At 55.5% G+C, this 20,965-nt stretch overlaps 10 protein-coding genes across 10 annotated transcripts; 4 read left to right on the top strand and 6 right to left on the bottom strand.

Moving 5' to 3' along the window:
- Positions 1-177: 177 nt before the first annotated feature.
- On the top strand, positions 178-1,322 carry B0H18DRAFT_1045048 (uncharacterized protein). The gene is made up of 3 exons (XM_048030744.1): positions 178-655; positions 706-910; positions 973-1,322. The coding sequence occupies exons 1-3, from the start codon at positions 377-379 to the stop codon at positions 1,284-1,286; spliced, it is 798 nt and encodes a 265-aa protein (XP_047886576.1). The 5' UTR covers positions 178-376; the 3' UTR covers positions 1,287-1,322.
- B0H18DRAFT_1045046 (histone acetyltransferases subunit 3-domain-containing protein) lies at positions 1,323-4,111 on the bottom strand. Its single transcript, XM_048030743.1, has 7 exons — positions 3,701-4,111; positions 3,204-3,342; positions 3,087-3,154; positions 2,908-3,029; positions 2,497-2,857; positions 2,199-2,428; positions 1,323-2,129 (listed from the first exon to the last, which is right to left on the bottom strand). Exons 1-7 carry the CDS (start codon positions 3,957-3,959, stop codon positions 1,464-1,466), a joined length of 1,845 nt encoding a protein of 614 aa, XP_047886575.1. The 5' UTR covers positions 3,960-4,111; the 3' UTR covers positions 1,323-1,463.
- Positions 4,112-4,310: 199 nt separating this feature from the next.
- On the top strand, positions 4,311-6,502 carry B0H18DRAFT_886975 (uncharacterized protein; the record flags this gene model as incomplete). The annotated part of the gene is made up of 7 exons (XM_048041153.1): positions 4,311-4,595; positions 4,658-4,726; positions 4,927-5,330; positions 5,382-5,494; positions 5,553-5,861; positions 5,922-6,169; positions 6,227-6,502. 7 exons carry the CDS (start codon positions 4,311-4,313, stop codon positions 6,500-6,502), a joined length of 1,704 nt encoding a protein of 567 aa, XP_047886574.1.
- A 303-nt stretch (positions 6,503-6,805) lies between these two features.
- B0H18DRAFT_1144342 (uncharacterized protein) lies at positions 6,806-8,755 on the bottom strand (the record flags this gene model as incomplete). The annotated part of the gene is made up of 7 exons (XM_048035678.1): positions 6,806-7,623; positions 7,648-7,773; positions 7,818-7,969; positions 8,024-8,284; positions 8,336-8,496; positions 8,547-8,609; positions 8,657-8,755. 7 exons carry the CDS (start codon positions 8,753-8,755, stop codon positions 6,806-6,808), a joined length of 1,680 nt encoding a protein of 559 aa, XP_047886573.1.
- Positions 8,756-9,067: 312 nt separating this feature from the next.
- Positions 9,068-10,528, top strand: B0H18DRAFT_125873 (Per1-like protein). The gene is made up of 4 exons (XM_048036748.1): positions 9,068-9,137; positions 9,186-9,707; positions 9,770-10,326; positions 10,381-10,528. Exons 2-3 carry the CDS (start codon positions 9,239-9,241, stop codon positions 10,318-10,320), a joined length of 1,020 nt encoding a protein of 339 aa, XP_047886572.1. The 5' UTR covers positions 9,068-9,137; positions 9,186-9,238; the 3' UTR covers positions 10,321-10,326; positions 10,381-10,528.
- Positions 10,529-10,550: 22 nt separating this feature from the next.
- Positions 10,551-11,897, bottom strand: B0H18DRAFT_1125489 (phosphoribosyl pyrophosphokinase; the record flags this gene model as incomplete). Its single annotated transcript, XM_048035029.1, has 7 exons — positions 10,551-10,727; positions 10,784-10,842; positions 10,894-11,002; positions 11,062-11,182; positions 11,236-11,700; positions 11,772-11,811; positions 11,864-11,897. The coding sequence occupies 7 exons, from the start codon at positions 11,895-11,897 to the stop codon at positions 10,551-10,553; spliced, it is 1,005 nt and encodes a 334-aa protein (XP_047886571.1).
- Positions 11,898-12,155: 258 nt separating this feature from the next.
- On the bottom strand, positions 12,156-14,506 carry B0H18DRAFT_915628 (glutamate 5-kinase). Its single transcript, XM_048041590.1, has 7 exons — positions 14,320-14,506; positions 14,066-14,253; positions 13,769-13,879; positions 13,623-13,718; positions 13,391-13,565; positions 12,489-13,335; positions 12,156-12,432 (listed from the first exon to the last, which is right to left on the bottom strand). Exons 1-7 carry the CDS (start codon positions 14,366-14,368, stop codon positions 12,354-12,356), a joined length of 1,545 nt encoding a protein of 514 aa, XP_047886570.1. The 5' UTR covers positions 14,369-14,506; the 3' UTR covers positions 12,156-12,353.
- Positions 14,507-14,697: 191 nt separating this feature from the next.
- Positions 14,698-15,905, bottom strand: B0H18DRAFT_1045026 (DOPA-like domain-containing protein). Its single transcript, XM_048030742.1, has 8 exons — positions 15,723-15,905; positions 15,661-15,674; positions 15,463-15,609; positions 15,324-15,402; positions 15,239-15,269; positions 15,178-15,182; positions 15,024-15,127; positions 14,698-14,968 (listed from the first exon to the last, which is right to left on the bottom strand). The coding sequence occupies exons 1-8, from the start codon at positions 15,767-15,769 to the stop codon at positions 14,850-14,852; spliced, it is 546 nt and encodes a 181-aa protein (XP_047886569.1). The 5' UTR covers positions 15,770-15,905; the 3' UTR covers positions 14,698-14,849.
- Positions 15,906-18,142: 2,237 nt separating this feature from the next.
- B0H18DRAFT_1087780 (uncharacterized protein) lies at positions 18,143-20,279 on the top strand (the record flags this gene model as incomplete). Its single annotated transcript, XM_048032205.1, is given in 10 exon segments — positions 18,143-18,205; positions 18,271-18,420; positions 18,473-18,700; positions 18,720-18,852; positions 19,189-19,226; positions 19,259-19,446; positions 19,505-19,781; positions 19,837-19,961; positions 20,025-20,124; positions 20,187-20,279. The coding sequence occupies 10 exon segments, from the start codon at positions 18,143-18,145 to the stop codon at positions 20,277-20,279; spliced, it is 1,395 nt and encodes a 464-aa protein (XP_047886568.1).
- Positions 20,280-20,325: 46 nt separating this feature from the next.
- B0H18DRAFT_125785 (cytochrome C oxidase copper chaperone-domain-containing protein) lies at positions 20,326-20,849 on the bottom strand. The gene is made up of 2 exons (XM_048036747.1): positions 20,638-20,849; positions 20,326-20,588 (listed from the first exon to the last, which is right to left on the bottom strand). The coding sequence occupies exons 1-2, from the start codon at positions 20,754-20,756 to the stop codon at positions 20,450-20,452; spliced, it is 258 nt and encodes an 85-aa protein (XP_047886567.1). The 5' UTR covers positions 20,757-20,849; the 3' UTR covers positions 20,326-20,449.
- Between the last annotated feature and the right edge of the window lie 116 nt (positions 20,850-20,965).

Raw genomic sequence — 20,965 nt, 5'->3', positions numbered from 1 at the left:
AGGATCCGTCTTTTTGTAGTTATGCGTTCGTATCTGTATCAGATTTCCTGAAATTTCAACATTACGTTGTACATACCATGGCAGTTGCTTCAAGACCTGTCCGTAGAGGGGCACGTGTTACAGACGCTCACCGGAGCGATCGAGAAGCATGCACAAAGTCACGGTTGTGCAGTGGGCACTTTGAGTGGACTGGAACATTTTGTTAGCCCGCTCCTACCGTGATACGACTCGCAGCGCCGCACGCAGAGTATCGAAGGCAGACTGCCGGGTTCGACTGTCCACCGTCTTGGTACGAATATCCTGTTCTCCCCGGACACTGGCACTGAACCAAGCGTTCGCAGCGAATTGGCATCCTTTCTGCCCTCTATCTACCGACATGAGTGACTCTGAGTCGTCATCTGGAAGCGAGGTTGCAGTGCAACAACCTAAGAAGACTACCACAAAGGCCGGAAAGAAGAAGGCTATCGCAGAGTCGTCGTCGAAACCGGCTGCTTCTGCTCACGGGAAGAACGAAGGCACTGATCCGAATCATGCATACCAATCTCCTCCTGGCGCAGTGCCCGTAGACCTTTCAGTCGATGCTGGAGAGTTTGACTGGGATGCGGTAAACGAGGACGAGGACGTAGAGCTGTGGTTGATCCGAGTGCCGCAAGGTGTAAGCCACTCCGTCCTTTTACTATTTACCGCGGTTGAATTTCAATGTAGCTGAAGGCGAAACACCTTCAAGGCATCAAGTTCGAGTCTCCTTCGGCATCAAAAACATCACGTATAGGCGGTATTGACCGCAAGCATGCCTCATATGATATCTGGTCTCTGGGAGATTCGGTGTCCGACCATGTAGGCGGCGAGGAGCTCAAACGGCTGTCTTGTTTACTGCCTCGGAAGGACAAGGGAGGGAAGCTCTACCAAGGCACGTCTAGCTCACAGCTCGTATCGGTGGATTTTCACTGAGTCCGCTTGTGCTATTATCAGCACCTCAACCTATCGCGAGACATATTGTTGTCACCGCGAAGCCCGAGGCGCCTACACCAGTAGCGGATGCCAATGATGCTGAAGATACACTATACAAAAACCCGCCACGGCCTCGGTATCCTTTAGAAGTCCTCAAACATCGCTTCATGCCATTGGGCTCACTCGCGTCTACCGGTGCACCGGACGCAATGGACGTTGACCTGGACGTCGTGCCCGTCAGTGTCTCGCAAACTAAGGACGGCCCCCCAAAGAAGAAGCGGAAAGGTGATGGAGTGTCGAAGAAATCTAAGAAATCCAAGGCAACCGCCTCATAGCCGATTCACTGGGATTCCACCGTTCCTTTCACTCGTATGATGGTCAGCAGCAGAGCAGACGATGGATTGGCAGATAGCGTGCGTAGACCACTCCCGGGCACAAGTAGCAATAATAGGAATAATGTGATAGTCTGGATCCAATGTCCGTCCTGCCGTGTCTCCGACATGAGCCGAGCATCAACCGATATCCATGTAGTCCCCCGACGCTCTCTGTTTACCCTTGCCGCCATAACTAGTAGTCCGTGTGTCGGTACCGTTAGCGGACGGCCGCCCTACGTCAGGCTGTGGCCTGGAACTCGGCGCTGAGGGTGTCCCTAAACGCGCCGTCTCCTGCCGCACATCCTCCTCGATGTCGGCGTACACGCTGGACTTCGGGAAGCCCCATATTCGCCCGGGCTGTTCCCTGTCCTTCTCCTCGAACACCCCGCCGATGGTTTCCACCCACTGCTGTCGTGTATCCACGAGCCGCTTGAGCTGCTCTGGGACGCTCAGCCGGTTCTCCTCGTCCTGCGTCAACCCGAGAGCTGCTGGACACGGGGGCAACGCGCTGATACCAGTAAGTGGGGCGCCGTTGGGGAGCCCATTGGGCTCTGAACCTTTCTTCTTCTTGCTCTTGTTAGCCTTCGGGCCGTCCTTCTTCTGCAGCTTGGTGTAGAGCGTCGTGATATTCTTGTCGAGCGTATCACGCAGGTCGACGTACTCTTGGTAGCCGAGCCGGTCGCGGGCGATGGCGGTGAGACGGGTTCGGCGGACCTTGTTCGTCGCCAGCACTGACCGCAACTCGCGCTGTGCGTGCCGCAGAGCGGTGGCTATTGGATCGTCCACTGCCTCCGAGAAATTAGGCTAACAACCGCAACGAGTTCGTAAACACATGAGTGATTCAATCTCAACAGTGATAGTCGGACAACGCACAAGCTCATCGAGGAGGCCGTGAAATCGCAGGACATTGGTGACACGGTCCTCCAGATCTGCGACATTGAGCTTATCTCGAGCAGCTGCGGCTGCAGCACCGTTCGTGCCAGGCCGGCCCTCCATCGCCTCCTCCGCCGCCTTCACGCCTTTCCACTCCGTTGCATTATGCATAGGAATAAGCGCAGTGACTAATCGTTCCGTCAACGGTCCATGTCCGCGCTCCTCCGCCACTAGTCAGGGTCCGAGAGCGTGGATGGCTCCCATCGCGGTAGCGGGCCAGCAGAGGTTGACGGATGACTGCGTGCTGGCGCACGCATTGCTGCAGTACCAGAGAGTGGCCCTCCGTACAATCTCGTGTCTTCTTCCTCCCATACCTCAGAATAATGTCTTCCTAGCTTCGGCATGACAAAAGGCTCCACGTCATCGCCTGTGTACTCCAGGAAACCGATATCCTCCTCCTTGATAGGGCGCAACCACGGCTCGATGCTCGCGTAGAACGTGGTGATCTGAGTCTGCGAGCCGGGTGCTTTACTCTTGCTGAAGTCCTCTTCGACATCAGTAGGCTTGCTTGGCCCTGGTATTGGAACAGGCTGAGGCTGGGGTCGGGTCGGTAGTAGGGAGGTTTGTGGCGGCAGAGCGAAGTCCGGCCCGTTAGCCGGCTGTAATACAACGTCAGTCTGCGGACCCCATGATATGCTTCATGGCGCACCTTGCTGAAAGCGAGGGACGCCGATGGATACTTATTAGGTTTGGGTGGTGGTACATGTGCAGGAGGAGGATGTGGATGCGTATGTGGAGGCATGGGTGAGGTCTTGCGCGCCTTGGGAGGTTCTGAACGCAAACAGGCTAAATGCCAACTCATGACCATGACGGTTTGTGCCCTCTTACCTGACTCTGCATCGCTGAGTTCCTCGCGTTTCCGTTTCTTCTTCTTCTTCTTCGCGTCCTCAGTCGCGCTACATGAATGTCAGAAACGAGTCCAGCAGTCATAACAGACAGACTTACGACTTGCGGATCTCCACGGCGGGAGTTGGAGTGGGTGTTACTGATACAGGTGGTGGGGGAGGAACGCGGGGTCGCGGAGGTATGGGTTGAGTCGGTGCAGGCGGCTTCGCAGCATCGTCGCCATTCGGGAGAGGGGTGACTGAGCGTAGGAATATGACCAGATACGAGCGAGGAGTGGTAGCAAAGCGAGTTTGAATGCGGACAACAAAGTAGTGGCAGAGTTGAGTTGACATAGCACGAGAAGTATGCAGTAGTAATTCGGAGAATGTAGCAAGTGTAGAGGTGTCGTGAGACGCGCAAGGAGTGACGCCACCGGTATTGAAGAACAGCAGCGTATGGCGAGGTGTCCATTTAACCAGAGAAGTTCCAGCAAGTAGAATTGGAGGGTGGGGGCGTGTATGCCGACATGAAGTGGCAACAATCCAGTGTAACAGATATCAAGAACGCAAATAAATGTAATGAGAATGTCGCCTCGGAACATATGTAGGAGTACGTACAACCTCGTTCCTTCTTCACCTTCTCCAAGGCCTTAGCCTTTCCCTTCTCCTTCTCTTTCAATCGTCTCATAGACTCCTCAATGATCTTGAGGTCTTCACCGGCTTTCTTGGCCCGCTCAAGGGTCCTTTGTCTCAAAAGTTTCAATTCCGCATGAAGGCCCTCAAGCTCATCAGTTGGTGGAACCGCGTCCGGAGGGTTCCTGAGCAATGTAGAGTTAATCGGTGGTAGTGGATCGTACGGCGACACCACCCGTGACATGGCCCGGGCGCGTTCGGATTGGGCTGCCCTGGAGCGCACAGGAGACAGAGATACCAGCCCCCAGTCTATCCGGACGGAATGAGCTGGATTGGGCGGCCGAGGAGGGCAGCACGGGATGTGGCCTGCGAGCGTAGTCGCGAACGGAAGCAAGTAGCAGAAGCGCCCGTAAGCACCGAGATGGCGTCTATTCGTGTTGTGGCACAATAGGAAACTGGTTCCCACGGGCGCGTCAGGGCTATTTCGAGACGCGACGCCCGGGGCCAGCGGCATGCAGCCATTGCAATGTCTTCCTGAGATCTCTCCATCCTCCTCGGCCAGTGCGCTCAAGCTGGGGCACACCTTCATCCCGACATGGTCAAGGCAGGGTCACCCTTCCCATCCCGGAGCAGCTCAGACACCATAGAGCTCACCGAGTTCGAGGACGTGGTCGTGACACCAGATCCGGACCACTTTCACCGCCATCCCCACAGGCAGTCGTCCCTTATACCCGAGCCAGACCCGAACGAATCTGATGGTGAAGACGACGGCCTGGACGCTGGTGACCTCGCGCTGCTCGGGGCGGGTAGGAGGACCGATTCGCGTGCACCTGCGCGTCGTGGTACAGTGTGGGCGCAAGTCAAGAGCCTCGTCACAGAGGTACGCATACGACTTTCTCAATGCTCAGCATGTCTCTTGTGCTGAAAATTGGGGAGGGATAGACCTCACCTACACTCCTTGTGACTACACTAGGGTTGTTGTTTACTGGCGAATTGTTGGCCACTGCCTCGGTATGTCGCTACTGCCCTCACTCAAAGCCCCATGGCCGGCGGCTTCGAGCCAGCCAAGCCTCCATTCCCTCTGGCCCTGGCATGCTTTGTCCCGTGCACCGTCTGCGTGTTTTTTCATGCTTGTGCATCACGGCTCTACGCACAGCTGTTGTGGAGGTCTCATATGTTTTGATCGTCGACTGCGCTAACTTATGCTTTAGCATTGGAAAGAGCTAGCCCGTGTGGATGAACTCATTATGATCATTCCCGTGGTACTCAATCTCAAGGGCAACTTGGAAATGAACCTCTCCGCGCGGTTAAGTACCGCCGCTAACATCGGAGAGCTAGACAAACGAGACACACGTCGACAAATCATCATCGGCAACCTGACGTTGCTACAAGTGCAAGCCGCCGTTGTGTCTTTTGTCGCAGCATGCGTCGTATTCATCCTTGGACGGATAACGGCCTCGCCAGTGCCCACTGGAACAGCACCCGCTACTCCTGGCAATGCTGTCGCAAATGCTACTGCTTCAGCAGTGCATACATCGTTACTGGCATCGCTGCAGCCCAGGAAACCACGAGTAGCATTGCCGCAAGGTGGTAGAAAGATTTCGGGGCCGCAAGAGTGAGTTCGCGCCGCTTTAACCCCGATAGCCTCTGAGCGATGACGTCCTAGATTCATCATGGTGGCTTCTGCCGCAATGTGCTCATGTGCGCTCTCAGGCGTATTCTTGGGGTCATTCATGTGCGGCCTCGTCGTGCTATGTCGCCGTTGGGGGTATGACCCTGGTGAGACAGCCTCATGTTCTCCAACACGGTATTTCTCAGTCTTACGTCCGTTCCACAGACAACGTGTCACCTCCCGTGGCAGGCTGCCTGGGCGATATGCTTACATTGACCATCCTCACTGGTGTATCCCTGCTCCATGTTCACATCGAGAACACGCCGCTTCCCCTAATATTCGTCATCTGTCTGAGCCTCATTGCGGTAGCACTGGCCTTCTCTGTTCGCCGAAATCCCGAGGTCAGTCATTTACTGAAGCAGGGGTGGTGGCCTCTGTTCGCTGCGATGATCATCAGCAACGGCACCGGGCTGCTGCTTGATACTTTTGTCTCGCGATATCGAGGTTATGCGTTGATTGCGGTCGTTATCACTGGTATGAACTATTGCCCTGGGGGAACGATTATAAGCTAACATACATGTGTATGTCGTGCAGGTCTTCCAGGGAGTATCGGGGCAATATTTGTCTCTCGACTGTCGACCGCGCTTCACGCAGCTGCTATCACGATCCTGCCCTCCTCCGCGGACCACAAGGCGCACCCGAGTCCACGCTTGGTGATGACCACACTGCTCGTTGTCGGATTTCCCATCCAGCTAGTATTCCTCGCCTTCATCTATGCGTTCGGCTGGATTCACCTCCCGTTCATCTTCGTCGTCCTAGAGGTTCTTTTCTACTGTACCGTGGTGCGTACTGTGTCGTTTCGAACGATGCACAAGGCTCACAATGTGATTCGTCTCTAGGTGGGGATATCCCTCGTTCTCGCGCGGGGAATCACCGAGTACTTCTGGAAGTGGGAACTCGACCCGGACATGTACGCGCTGCCCATCCACTCCGCGCTGATGGACGTCGTCGGCCAGTCCTTGCTGGTGGTGTGCTTCGAGGTCGCTTCGCTGCTAGGTGCGAAGGTGCGCTCCATAAACCATAGACTCCCAGTCCCGGCAGGGGTGGCACAGGGCCGTCTACATCCTGTCATGCATTACACTTTAACTTATGCAACTACCTGTAACTTAATGTAATAGGTCAAGCACTGCCGTTCGCTCTCATCTGTGAAATGCTTGATCCGCACCATTGCAAGGTGGGGTGCGATCCGGTACGGAAGCCTACAGTGGAAGCCTGTAGGTGTCAATGCAGCTGGCTGACGCGTATCCTCCTGTTTGGCTGTCCAGTATACGCATAGTTTCCCCACTTGCACGCGTGAGTAACTGAAACCTATTCGACCAAGACACATTCCTGGAGTTAGCGAACAAGTTGCAAAATCAGCGCTGAGCTTGTTCTCACCACCTGGACGCGTCCAACACAAGATCAGAACATATGTCTGGTCAAACGACATTGAGGTCTTGCGGCGCCTGGTCTGTCTCAGTGTCCAGCACGGAGTCCCCCTCAAGCTGTGTGCTCTCCGTCTCGGTGTCCCTCTCCTGAGCTTGAGCCCTTGTGCGTCCCCGCCCGCGCCCACGACCCCTGCCCCGACCTCGAGGCCTGGCTGTCCGCCGCACAGGTGCAGGCGCTTCATCCTCGTCATCCTCGTCCTCGCCGTCTTCAGCTGCTGCCGCACTACGTGACGTTGCTGCCCCTCTAGCCCTCCCCTTTCCTCTGGCCCGCCTACCCGTACTCGTCCTTGGCTTGCGGGCGGCAGTCTTCTTCACCACGGGCTCGTCGTCCGCTTCATCGGCATCATTGTCCTTGTCCCCATCGAAGAACTCGTTGCGCAACACAGAGCGATCCACTCGTGTCTCTCCCGCCTGTGCGGTTCCCCGCTCTTCCTCTTTTTCCTCTCGTGTCCGCGCCTCGTCCTCTAGCCAGCCCGCAAGATCCGGTGGGATCTCCTGCATCGCAACGCTAGGAGCACCTTGGAGGTACCGCAGCTTGTTCCGGATCGCGATCGTGATGCGCTGAAGGGAAGCCGCCGTGTTATGATTTTCGACCTTACCTGTGAGTGGCGGGTGGAGCTTCCACTGAGACTCCCGGAAGAACGAGTCGTAGATCGTCGCAGGGAGCTCGTCCGGGATGGACGCGCCGACGAGGACCGAGGTTTCGTACGTCCAGCAGCGGCTCACGTTCTTGATGGTGTAGCCACCACCGCCTACGACGAGGAGCGGGACGTTGAACTTGCGGACGAAGTTGACGCATTCGCCGTGGGCTGCAATCGACAGGTTGAAGGCACCTAGCCGATCGCAGCCCAGGGAGTCCGCACCGCATTGCAGGACTATCGCTGTCGGCCGGAATGCAGTGACGGTGTCTTCGATCACCGTCTTGAATATTGTGAGATACATGTTGTCGTCGATGCCGTCTTGTAGCGGCACGTTAAGGCAGAAATGTTTCCGAGGCCTGTACCGTTGTCATCCAGTTTTCCGGTACCTGGGAAGAAGTCTCCAGTATATTTGTGGAAGGAGACCGTCATCACCCGGTTGGTGTGGTAGAAGGCGAACTCTACACCGTCGCCATGATGGATGTCGATATCGATGTAGAGAACCCGAGGGTGGTACCTACATGAACATTTAAATCTGGAGATCATTCGGCCGCCCCGTTGTCCGACCTACCTCAGAAGTTCTAGTACGGCCAGCACAATGTCGTTGACGTAGCAGAAGCCACTGGCCTCGCCTTTCTTCGCGTGGTGAAGTCCACCGGACCAATTGATCGCTATGTCAGTGGTTCCCGCGCAGAGCTTTCTTGCTGCTGCCAAGGATGCGCCGGCGTACATGCGACAGAATTCGTACATGTCGGAGAAAACAGGACAATCCTCAACGCAGTTGAATGTGTCTATCAGATGCTTCATGTCCGCCTGGTTTTGTGGGGTGACTCTGAAGAAGGATTCAAAGGGGTGATGATTGTAGTGATTGACAACAACTAACCTGGAGAGGAAGTCGATATAATCATGGTCGTGATAGGCTTCTAACTCAGCCTGGGTGGCGGGTCGTGGGTTATATATGTGATGGATTTGTTTGTCTAGGCCGTACCCCATCACAAGGGTATTTGTGAGAGTCAACCTATGCGGCTTCATTGGATGTCGCTCCTGGAGGCAATCGTGAGTAGTGCACTATGAGGGGTGCAAAGATCACACACTCCATAATGTTGTGCGCCTACTCCTTTCGGAAAGTAATACGATACTATGGGACGAGAATGTGGCTGCAGAGAACTCAGGTCATCTCTCGTTACGAGTATGAAGGACATACATTGACGCGTTCTGTGATTGGTTCGGCATGACCGGAAGGTCCTCGATCATCGAAGTAAGGTGCTGAAGAGAACGTTGTTGCTTGGTATGACCGAACCATGTTCTGGGCCCCGGAAGCGCCTAGTGAGAAGTATCAGCATTATAGCGAATCATAAGATACACAATGTGTGAAGCTAGTTAATCAAGAGAACCACACAAGTAGCAGCACTGCAGCAAAGTTGCCACTTACGTCGGGTGGCACTGAGCAATCTGAACTAATCCTCTTGCTAATCTTGCAGCGACTCTGGAAGTAGTCGACTTCAAAAGGCGCACATTGCATCATCTCATTAAGTGAAACGCACCGTCTCGAATTTCAATGAACCTGTGAGAGGTAGAAAGTGGATACGTTAGTACTAGGAACTGCGTCCTCAACGTGCAGAATTGGAGGATCTGCCACCAGCTTACGTGATACAGCCATTTTGGACGTGTCTCGCCCTGTTATGGTAAGCGCGACATTGTCATCGAACGAGTCGGTACTTACGTCGTCTCAGCCTCCGCCACGAGCATAGCATATCCTTCCGCTCCTTTACACCAGGCTGTTATCATGCGTGTATCGTACACGCTCCTGCTTTTTTGCATTCTCAGCGTCGTCTACGCGTCAGCAGGAGATCGAGCAGAGCACTACAGCAACTGTGTATCAAAATGCGAGTCTCGCGTATGCGGGGACAACTATAACATCTGGGCAAGCACCGTGTCCCTCCCGATGCAGCTCACGAGGTGGACGTGCGTTGACGACTGCAAGTATGGCTGCATGCATGCCATCACGGACCATGCTCTGCAAAACGCGCTGCCAGTCCAGCAGTATCACGGCAAATGGCCATTCTGGCGACTGGCGGGCATGCAGGAGCCTGCATCTGTCGCATTCTCCATGCTCAACTTCCTTGCTCACTACAGAGGGTGGCGGAGGATGCAGAGGTCGATACCCGATAACCATCCGATGAAGAGTTATTACCGACGCTTCGCGTTCGTCAGTATGAACGCCTGGGTCTGGTCATCGGTCTTCCATACTCGAGGTACGTGTCCAGTCGAGGTTGCAGCTTGTGTTTCCTTTGACTTCGCACTGCATTATGCGTAGATCTCCCTGTGACCGAGAAGATGGACTACTTCTCGGCGGCACTAGCCATCCTTTATGCCCTCTACTACACAGCCGTGCGGCTGTTCCACCTCTATGCGACCGAGGTCAACGGGTACGAAGTACGGCGAACTTCATCTGCGCCGTATATTGTGTGGTCATGTCTTTGTTCCCTCGCCTACCTCGCGCACGTCTCCTACCTCACCCTCCTTCCACGATTCGACTACACATACAACATGGCGTTCAACCTCACACTCGGTATGATCCACAACCTGCTCTGGCTGGCATACTCACTACCATCCTCCATACCCCTCCTCCGCCGGTTCCCGCACAAACTACGGTCCTACCGCCCGCCGTACGCGTCCGCTGCGGCGCTCTTCGTCATGTTGACCTTCTTCGCGACGTCTCTCGAGCTCTTTGACTTCCCTCCGTGGGCACGTATCATCGATGCTCACTCGCTGTGGCACCTGTCGACAGTCCCTATTGCGATGTTCTGGTACGACTTCCTGGTCTCGGATGCCCTCGATGCAGGATGGAAGGTCGAGAAATCTTAGGAAAGAGTGAGTCAAGCAGTCGAGTTGGATAAGGATGAGGCCTAATTGATTTCAACCTAGAATCGCTTCGCATGTCGCACTCCATGATACAGGTGTGGCGTGCGATCCTTGCGCAATCGCCATAACGTCCTGTAGTCTGTTACAATATTGGCTGGCAATATCAGTCGTGGCGTCCCGGTAATGAGTACATTCTACGTAAGTGATACATCGTCTCTGCAGGCCATCGCCTCTCAATAGCTACCAACACCGTTGACGGCAAGTCCATCTGCCCAGTCCCCGAAAAGCAGACTTATACTCTCTCCATTGTGCGTCCTACGGATACTCTCCGCGATTGTAGGGCTGACGTCGATGGTGACAAGCTTCGAGCAACCCTCTTCGTGGTGTTTTTGGGGGACGGTGTTCGTCACCTGCGAGGTATGCACATTGAGTCACGCGAAAAGGTATCAGCAGCACACAGACGTACCACAAGCTGCTCAATCGGCAGTTCCTCGATCATGCTCATGTTGGTCTCAGACAGCAGCCCTTTCGAGAACGTCACCCCGTCTGCTCAAGAGGAAGCGCCAAACCACGCACCATGTGAGATCAGAGCAAATACTTTTGACGCTCCCTTCTCCTTCAGGAGCGGTGCGGCGAGCGCGAGGGTCCGGCCGCTGTCTATCATATCATCTATGAGGATAGCCACCTACACCGCCCGGGTTGAGCACGTTCGTCCATACATCTCAAGTTTGACGGATACGTTACCTTGCCGCGCACGTCTCCCACGAGGACCTCCATTCTCTCGGGTGCCGCCTCCGACTTACGAGTTCGCTCTCTGTGAATGAGGGCGAACTCCACCCCAAGTTTGTCCGCGATAGCCGTAACCCTGCCCGCCCGCACATAAGCACACGAGCACCTCGAATCGCACTGCAGACTCACCGCTTCGCTCCACCTGCATCCGGACTGACAATGATACTGTTCTTCCATCCCTCTATGTTTCTTTTGATGTACGAGATCATGAGTGGTTCCGAGTAGAGGTTGTCCACCGGGAAGTCGAAGAAGCCCTGGATCTGGCTGGCGTGCAGGTCCATGGTGATGACATGGTCGCAGCCAGCTACGGCGAGCATGTTCGCTACCAGCTTGGCGGTGATGGGTGCGCGCGACTTGTCCTTCTTGTCCATCCGTGCGTACGGAAAGCAGGGGATGACCGCCGTTATCCGGTGTGCGGAGGCGCCCTTGCACGCAGAGATGAGGATGAGGAGCTCCATGAGGCTGTCGTTGACGTCGTTGCATCCGGACTGGATGATGAAGACGTCCTCATCGCGGACGGACTCTGCGATTTTGACGTCGATCTCGCCGTTCGAAAACTTCTTGACTGTGCAAGGAGTCAAGGGGACGTTGAGCCTGCAGCAGGTCTCTGTGAATCTCCAGTCCAAACTGAAGGACCGCCAAGCTCTGGCGAAGCTGGGGCTCACCGCTCGACCACAGCCTGGGCGAGCTCGGGGTGACTGTTTCCTGCGTCCGACGTAGGCGGTCAGTTTCCACGAGACCGGCGCGCAGGACTTACCAGTCAGGATTCTGACAGAGTTGCCGTGCAGCATGTCCGTTCAGCGTGTAGTATTAGAGCATTCAATGCGAAAAGAGCGATAAAGTACGGGGATATATCAGAAGGGGAAGGGTAGGATGGTGAGCTGAAAAGGATCGAACCTTGGCACCGCTTTGAAAAGCGATGGTCCATCTGCGCTCATGATTTGAAGGGCTCCTCACGTTATGTAAGCGGGATCTGACGGCGAATTTGATGCTCAATTTGACGGCGGCTCTAAGTGGCACGCGGACAACGCGAGTCGAAGGCGGGAGTTGAGAGAAGTGCACGTCGAGAACGTTGAGGAGCAGGCTGCACAGCACTCTGCCTCATGCCTGCTTGTAGACGAAGAATCTCTGATCCTCGCACGACAAACTCTAACGGTTACTCTTCGGCAGCTCCCTCCGCGACGTCAAAAAGCACTATCGGTAGAACGTTGCATACCAGATAAACAACGCTGACGTGGATCAGGATGTCATGGGGGTACACGGACAGTGATGTTCTCTACGACGTATTCGGAATCTGCATATCCGAGTAGCTGGGCGATGTACGAGCTGTGGTAGAAGATCGCCGTGAGCATGTGAACAGAGAGGGCGATCGAAGGGCTCACCTTTTCAGTCCCTTGACCTTGTCGATCTGGACTGAGTTGTAATTGGCCAGACCTCGTCCGACCTCTTCCACCTCCCATTCGTCGCACTCCTCCACCGGCTTTTCGACAAGTACATGGTCTTCCGGCAGCACTCTTTGAGTGACCGAAGGCGTTGCCTCCTCATCGACGACGGAGAGTACATGTGTGGCGATGTCCGACAACTCCAATCCCGGATCCAGGGTAGATATCGACGACGACACAGATGCGGTGGCTAGCAACAGAGGTGTGTTGGGAGTTGACGTCCCGAGTTCCGGGGCAGACGCTGTTGGGTGTAGTTCATGCGCGAGCCGTTTCCTCACTACTATTCGCACTGCCTGGCCAGAGGCAAAGGCTCCACGCACACCGAGGACGCCCGCAGGAAGGAGGCGTCCGCCAGATTCTCTCCGAGACAGTACAGCATGGGCACCGTGGTCGATGACCACGCTGCCGGATGGGTGCAGCGTATGACTCGTCCAGGCTTTGAGGTCGCGCATCGGTGCGGGTGATGGTGTGAACACTGTGTGTGGAGGTCGGAGCAAACCCAGAGGCGTACCACTTCGTGGTGATGGTGTGGTAGAGTCTGATGTGGGGACAGCGTGGACGGTGGGCAGAGACGAGATAGGACTTGAGCGTCCCGACTGTGGGTGAGCGGGTGTTGATGAGCCGGACCGAAGAGCGTTGTTGTACTCAATTATCTTGAATACGCTCTTGGGGTCTTTGCTGGACGTGATGATGGTGGTGACTCCAGCGGCTGTCGCAATGTCGGCGGCGATGAGCTTGGTCTCCATGCCACCGGTCCCCAGACTCGAACCCAACGTCGACGTGCTAACTGGGCGCCGTTCGTGATGAATGTTGGGCTCAAGGATGACTCCGTGAATGCGCACCTTGTGAGCGGATTGACGCCACGGACGGGACGACCTCTAGAAGTTTTGCATTGGGATCTTTTCGCGGGTTGGCAGTGTACAGCCCATCGACATCAGTTAAGAGAAAGAGATAGTCCGCATGAATCATAGAAGCGGTAATGGCGGAAAGTGTGTCATTGTCGCCAAATTTGATTTCCTGCACACATTTGTACAATTCATGACACCGCGCAGGCGTATAGAGGAAAGGACTCACGCTAACGGATACGGTGTCATTTTCGTTAACAATGGGAATGACACCCATGGATAGCAGCTCCTTGAATGTGTTCACGGCATTCAAATAACGAGTACGCTGAAACCTACGAGTCAGCATAGCGTGCTAGGAAATAGGATAACACATACGTCTGAGATATCTCCTCTAGTGAGTAGCACCTGTGCGATGGGCTGTTCCAGCTGACTGAACAAGTTGTCCCATAGGGCAATCAGTCGACCTTGACCGATGGCAGCCAGTGCCTGCACAAGCATATATCAGTAGCCGAACCATATACAACATGTCCGCAGGATGCGGGTAAGCCAGAGTCATACTGCACAGCTTGGTCTGGTCGCAGTCATAGGATATCGACCATCCCTCGAGAACTGTGCTGCGTCTCCTCCAGACGAACTCATGTCTCAAGACTCAAGACAAACATAAAGACGCACCTGTTTTCCTGACAATCCCTTCGGTCTATGCGGCATATTCATGCGTTTCAACCCCACGCCGATCGCCCCCGAGCTAACGAGCACGACCTTGTGCCCCTGCTCCCGCAGGTGGACGACCGTCTCCACCACCGCGGAAAGCGTAGAAAGCAGCGGCTGGTGAGTCTTCTCATGGACAATGGAGGAGGTTCCTGCAAGTCGAGAGCACGAGGTCAGAAGGATATACAAAGGACACAGGCAAGGGGCGTTTTACGGACCTAGTTTGATCACGATCGTGCTGGAGGGACCCTGACGCGGGCGTGCCATCGTTGATAGTCTGAAGTTTTCGATCTCTTCGTGGAGCTTTATATGTAACGAGTCACTTTAGGGATAAATAGTGTTTAAAACAGCGAATGTGCCAGGTGGATTGGGCCGGAGGTAGTGGGCGTATGTGGTAGAGTCAGTCTCAGTCATGGTTAAGTTGCTTGCCGGCTTCGTTGAAGTTCGGATCGTCCGCACATGTGTACACCGTGGGCGTGTATGCGATCCACACTAACAGTCGCTATGACCGAAGCGTATAGAGTGATGGTGCAGGTAGTCAATTCCTCAGTGAGGTCAGGCTCCTTCAGTACTCAGTAGCGAATCCCCCGGCACCATTCCGATGGCGGTCCATGACCGCACCCCACGTTGATATCAAGCTACAGCACATCTCTGGAACAAAGTGACACCAAGACATATCTACGCGTAAAGTAGGTACATCTGGCAATGGCTGGTGCAGGCTTGAGAACCTAAGTAGGACTACAAAGCTCTAATCGCTCGGAGCCTTTGCCGCCTCCTTTTCCCCCTTCAAGATGCGCTCAATATTTGCACCAATCTTGCGCCGATCTTCTAGGGAGAGGGGCGATGCCTCAGAGGAGTAACCGAGCTCTGAAAAATGCATTAGTGGGCGTTCTTCTAGGTGTGTGTGAATGGGTGTGCGTACTCAGGCTGGGGTACTGTAGGGGAACCTCATCTGCCAGGACCGGCATCATGGACAAGTCCAGCGGGAAAGAGGGACCTATCCAGGAGTTGCGTATTTCATGGTCCCTGGGTGAAGGTCATGAGATGCACATGGCAGACCTGTTTGGGTTACTGACTTTCTCTACGGCGGGAAGTGTGTTAGCACCATTAAAACTGGTGGAAGACGGCCTCACGCACCTCTTCACGCGTCAATGGGTGGACGAGAATGCTGCACACACATGAAGCGCACTGCGCTATGCAGTAGAAGAGTTAGCCAACGTACCTCAAATTTCCGCGGTGCTGGCACAGATACGAGTAGACCGATGCGAATGACTCTGATGGGCACCATATCTCGTATGAACCTATGCATGGTCAGCGGCGTTGGCACAGATACAGGCAATGCCTGTTTGGCAGTCACATACCCACAGGATGGGGTCCAATAGGATCCGTGTTGACTCGGAAGAGGGGGACCGCAATGAACGCACCATCGCGCCTGAGACGCAGGACAGCATCACGCAACTCAAGCGCGGCTTGGTGCTCGTCCGCATTCCGCTGGTGGAAGTATATATCTGACCAACGTACTGAGCCCATCGACGCTGCCACGACCATGAATCACATACGGAAGTGCCATTCCCTGTAATGCAACGTCAGTCTGGGAGACCGCGGGTACTGCCAAACTTACTTGATCTCCTCGTCAACCACTTGCTTCAGGTCTGTTGGAGGGCTCATTTCGCGAGCTTGTCCAGCAGCAGCCTGCCGACAACGAAAGCAGGAAGCAAATTGGTGGTAGCACAGGTTAGTTCGTGCATCTTGAGATGGTTGCGCGATGCGCGTGACAAAACGCGCGGAGGATCTTCAGATGACCTTGGCCCGGGACGCGGTGAGGCGCCCAAGTCGATTCGGCGCGCTTGTAGACGCGTTCCCGCCCTCTTCTAGTCTGTTTCAATATGCGGGTCGAACACTGGTCGACTTTTTGGCGGAGTTACATAAGCAGGTCGATCTCCGAAACGCGCGTGTAAATCTCGCCGCGCGCGACGCGTCTGAGGCGACGCGGTCGTCTCAGTGACTTTCACTTCCCTTGCGCTTCCCCACTCTCTACATACAGCCATCCACGATTCTACGATTCTTTGAGCTCCCGCTCTGATTGCACAGCGCCTTTTCGATAGGCTTGGCTCGCCCCATGACACTATGTTCTGCTGCGGCATCGCTTCGAGGAGCCTACACCTACCACTGCTTGTCATGCTCGACAAGATCAACGTGACCAAAATGAGGGGATGTATGAACTCGTTACTCCGGAGTACCGATGCAAGTGTTCGTTAGCAGCGTACACTGGTGAAGGCGCGTGACTCTATAGTCACTCTGGTCGTCTGCCGACTTGTGCGCCCGCGGCTTCCCTAACTTCAGCGAGACCGACATCCACTGGTGTATTCCATGCTCCCGTCATATTGACATGGTACGTGATCTGCCCTGACCACGACGAGTGCAGAACTTGGAGGTGGCAAGGGTAATGCAAAGACTGGGGAGGGAATGAATAGTGAGGTCGAGCACAGCGAGCACGAAGGTTTGAAAGCGAGGTGTGTGCTTGTTTAATGCGTCACATAATCTGCTTTCTCTGCCGGTGCCCCTTAGATCTGTTGATGAACATTTTAGCACATTGCGTTCACTCGCCTCCTCACTTGTTCACTTGCCTCTGGCGCATTTGCCTCGCTCATCTGGTCTTGCCCGTTTCCCCGCCCACTTGCTCATTCTATCGACTGCCCGCTCGTCTAACGACTTATCCGCAGCCACTCGCTTTCTCACCTGCACACTTGTGCCCACTCGCCTTCACAACTACCTAATTGTCTGCACTGTGCCTACTCCCGCAGCCTCGATGACATGCAGTGCGTAGGCACTGTTCTTGGTATGGCACTGGGCTTGTCTTCACGGACGCGCTCCCCAAGACCCTCGAGGACTCTAAGACAACCGAGGCGACTAAGACGACGACGTGGTCACGCACCGCCGCGCTGCGCGAGACGCACATACCGAGCAGACGTGTGCGGCTCGTCTCGTTTGACTGGCAGGAACGCACACGGCATCGGCGCGAGGACGGCCATAGACCCCACCACGACTTGGACGACCGAGACTGTAAACGGGACAGAGAACGCGAGCGGAATCCTTGCCGCCTCGAAGTAGCCTCACCCCATCACATCTACGCTCACCTACGCAAGCTCACTGCACCCTCCATCGAGTCCCTCCGAGTCCCTCGACTCCGTTCCGTCGCCCATTGACCTGGATGGCCGCATGACCCCGCAGGAACGTACGGTGGCGGTCCTTCGCATGCGGCGTGCGAGCCTCGCAGACTCGGAGCGGCGCCGGTTCAAGGAGGAGCGCAAGTGGGCGCTGAGTCAGGGAACTTTGTGCACTCGCTTGCCCGAACATCCATATCACTTGCCTGCCCACTCGATAATTGCCCGCACATCTAACCGAGCCGATTTCGTACTGTAGTACTTGCCCCGGGCCGTGCACCCAGCCACGCACGCATCCGACCATTCTTGGCTCCTCGCTGGTCCGTTCATTCACCTGTCCGCTCACTTCCTTCATCCTCGCAGCTCACCTAGTCATATATTCAAATGCCTACTCCTTCTCATCTGTCCGCTCACTCCGAGTATGATATCTACCGCGACTCACTACAGCAGCATTCAATAGACCCCAATATGATGTTTGTACGTATTGACTACCGTACGACGACCGCATTACGAAGGAGGGTCTGAAGCGGTATTTGACCGCTGTAACGAATTCGCGCGAGAGCATGACAAGCCGTTCAGTCATACTGTAAGCACTGGCAAGTACAGTTCAATCATATCTGCGATGGATCTATGACCAGCCACCGGCAGCCTGGCCGTGCCCTGCCGTAGCCACCGGCATCGCTCGGCTATCACAGAATGGGTCCTGGAGGAGTCGAGCGGTGACGAGGGCGCGAATTGAAGCAGACCCATATACGACCGCCCTCCCCACTCAACAAGGTCGTGTTTAGGGTCTGCCTACGGGAGACTAGCCCTCTTCACCGTGCACGGGCCCGTGTCTGCATACTGCCATCTACCGCCACTGTTCTGCTCTCCAGCCATGTACGACGACTCGGACGGCTACCCCAGTGACTCCTACGACTCTGATGGACCCATCGTCGACGTAAGTTCCTCACCTTCAGTGAGCTCGCCCAGCGTGGTCATCTGTGGCTTACCGCGTTCGTGCAGGGTAACGACTCAGACTTCGAGGAGCCCGTGGCGAAAAATAAGGGCAAATCGAAGTCTCCGGGCGTCGAGTACGAGAGCTTCTCCGCCGCGCGTCTCCAGCAGCGAGTAGACGACGACATCCGCACGGTGGCGAGCATCATCGGGCTCGAGGTGCGCAATCCCCCGCTTCCTATTCGCCTCCCGCTCACATCACCGTTCCCAGTCGCCTATCGCGTCGATCCTCCTGCAGCACTTCCGATGGAACCGCGACCGCCTCATCGAGCACTTCATGGACGGCTCCGCCACCGTCCTGTCCGACGCCGGCGAACCGGAGGACGCCCCATCGTCGCCCAATCCGCGCCCCTCCAAACGTGCGCGCCTAGACACGCCAACGGACTTCATGTGCGCGATCTGCTGCGACACCGACCCCGCGAACATATTCCGTTACGATGTACCACGAATTCTGCGAGGCATGCTGGGCGACATACGTACCGGCAAATCAAGGAGGAGGCCAGTGCTTGTTCAACTGCATGCAGGACGCATGCACGACGTCTGTAGACGAACCGTCGATCGAGAAGCTCGTGGCGAAGCCGTCTTTGAGCGGTACGTGGATCTTCTCGGAAGTGTGTGCATATACGGCTAATGTGGGTGTGGTCTCGCATGAGATCAGATCGGTGAACGAGACCCCACGCAATGGTGCGGCTGCTTGATCAGTTCCTCTCTGCGCAATGAAGCGCAGCACACTGCCACGCGATCGGCACCATCGTAACCATAGATTGGCGTACACCACATGCAGCGTCCTCTAGTACGTTCGGCGTTCTACTGCATTCCTCTCCTAGTGACTGCAACTGACACGTGCAGCTCTTCTTAAGGTACCGCGAACTGCTCCTGCAATCCTACGTCGGCGCGCACCCAACCCTGCGCTTCTGCCCCACCCAGGCTGCTCGGAGACGGTGCTCTGCGCGGGCGGGCGGGGCGTGAGCCTGCAGACGGAGGTGCCACGGTGGAGTGCGGCGCGGGGCACGCATTCTGCTTCGGGTGCGGGCTCGACTCGGACCACCGGCCGATCGTGTGCAAGCTCGTGGAGGTCTGGCTGAAGAGTGCGCGCGAGGACGCGGGCACGTCGCAGTGGATCAAGGCGAACACGCGGACGTGCCCGAACTGCAAGAACAGCATCGAGAAGGCTGGCGGGTGCAAGTGCGTGTGTCCTCTGCTTCTGTTTGGTTTGCGGGACGTAGCCTGACGTCGCGCGCAGCCGGATACTCTGCCGCCACTGCAACTTCCAGTTCTGCTGGCTGTGCATGCAGAAGTGGGAGGTGCACGGGTACAACAACGAAGTGTGCAACACGTGGAAGGAGCCCGAGAAGGACGAGACGATGACGGCGGCGGGGCAGAACCTCGAGAAGTGGCTCTTCTACTTTGACCGGTTCAACAACCACGAACTCTCCTCGCGCCTCGACCAGGAGCTCGTCGAGCGTGCGGAGGAGAAAGTCGTGGAGGTGCAGAAGAGCAGCAACCTGTCGTGGATCGAGGTATGCAGTGTTGGCTCGCAGTTGGCTTGTTGGGTGCTGATGGTGTATGTGCTAGGCGAGGTTCATGCAGACTGCCGTCGACGAGTTGACGAAGTGCCGCCGGACGCTCAAATGGTCGTACGCGATGGCGTACTTCCTTGTGTCGGGCAACCAGAAACAAATATTCGAAGACATCCAAGCGTAGGTTTGATTGATACCCCTTCCTAACAGTCTAATCGACATGTCTACCTCATCTCTTTGCAGTGACTTGGAAAAGGCTGTGGAGGACCTGTCGCAACTGCTGGAAGAGCCGGTTGAGAAAGACACCATTAAGGGCCTTCGACAACGTATGATGGACAAGACAGTGGGTGACAACTTTCTGATGATCTGATGAAATGACTCAAAGACATAATGCATTCTGCGCAGGTCTACGTCCGTGTGCGCCACGAAATGCTGCTTCGGGATACAGCAGAGGGGCTGGCCGAGGGCCGCTGGGAGTTCACCATACCTCTGGAGTAGTCCGGACCATCGCTAGATCCTTCGTCTCGATTTGCAGCAACCATCGACCGTATGTGACGTGCAACCCCAGGATGTATCTATCTGAGTAGTGATGGGTATAACTTAGCAAATGTACGGATTAGTGCAGCGTTGTGTGTCCTCCTGACGACGGGTGGGTCTTCGTGCGCATCTTACACCTTGAACCCGTAACCCCGCATGCAAGCTATGTGCGCCTGCACGAGCTCCTTGCACTTCTCGTCTGCCACTGAAGAGTCGAATTTCAGGAAGCAGTCATCGCGGACGGACTTTGTCTGCGGGCATGCGCAACATCTAACCGTGCGTCAACATAGGATCCCATTGAATAGGATAAGAGACATACGGCTTAAGACCCTGCGGGTTGAGAGGGTTCTGTGTCGGGTCCGTCGGGTCGTACTTGGCGGGTTCAGGAGCGGGAGACGGCGAGGACGAGCCCCACCACCCTGAGAACTGCAAGCACATCAGAACGCATAGTTCCAAGTCCTCATAGAGTACTTACGAATCCTGACATGTCGAGTCGTACTTTTGGGGGATGAGATGAGAGGAGGAGGCAAGGGTTGCTTACTGTGAGCTCGGAGCTCCCTGCCTTGCCCGCGAGTCTGGCCGTCGGTGACGCCGGAAGGGTTAGACGCTCGCTGACAAAGCGTGGCCGGCACCAGATTCAGGGTTAG

The sequence above is a fragment of the Fomitopsis serialis genome (assembly GCF_022376445.1).
Source record: "Fomitopsis serialis strain Sig1Antser10 chromosome Unknown B0H18scaffold_157, whole genome shotgun sequence".
Taxonomy (NCBI): Eukaryota; Fungi; Basidiomycota; class Agaricomycetes; order Polyporales; family Fomitopsidaceae; genus Fomitopsis; species Fomitopsis serialis.
Note: the sequence above shows the minus strand (reverse complement) of the source record. Positions and strands in the feature narration are given on the sequence as shown.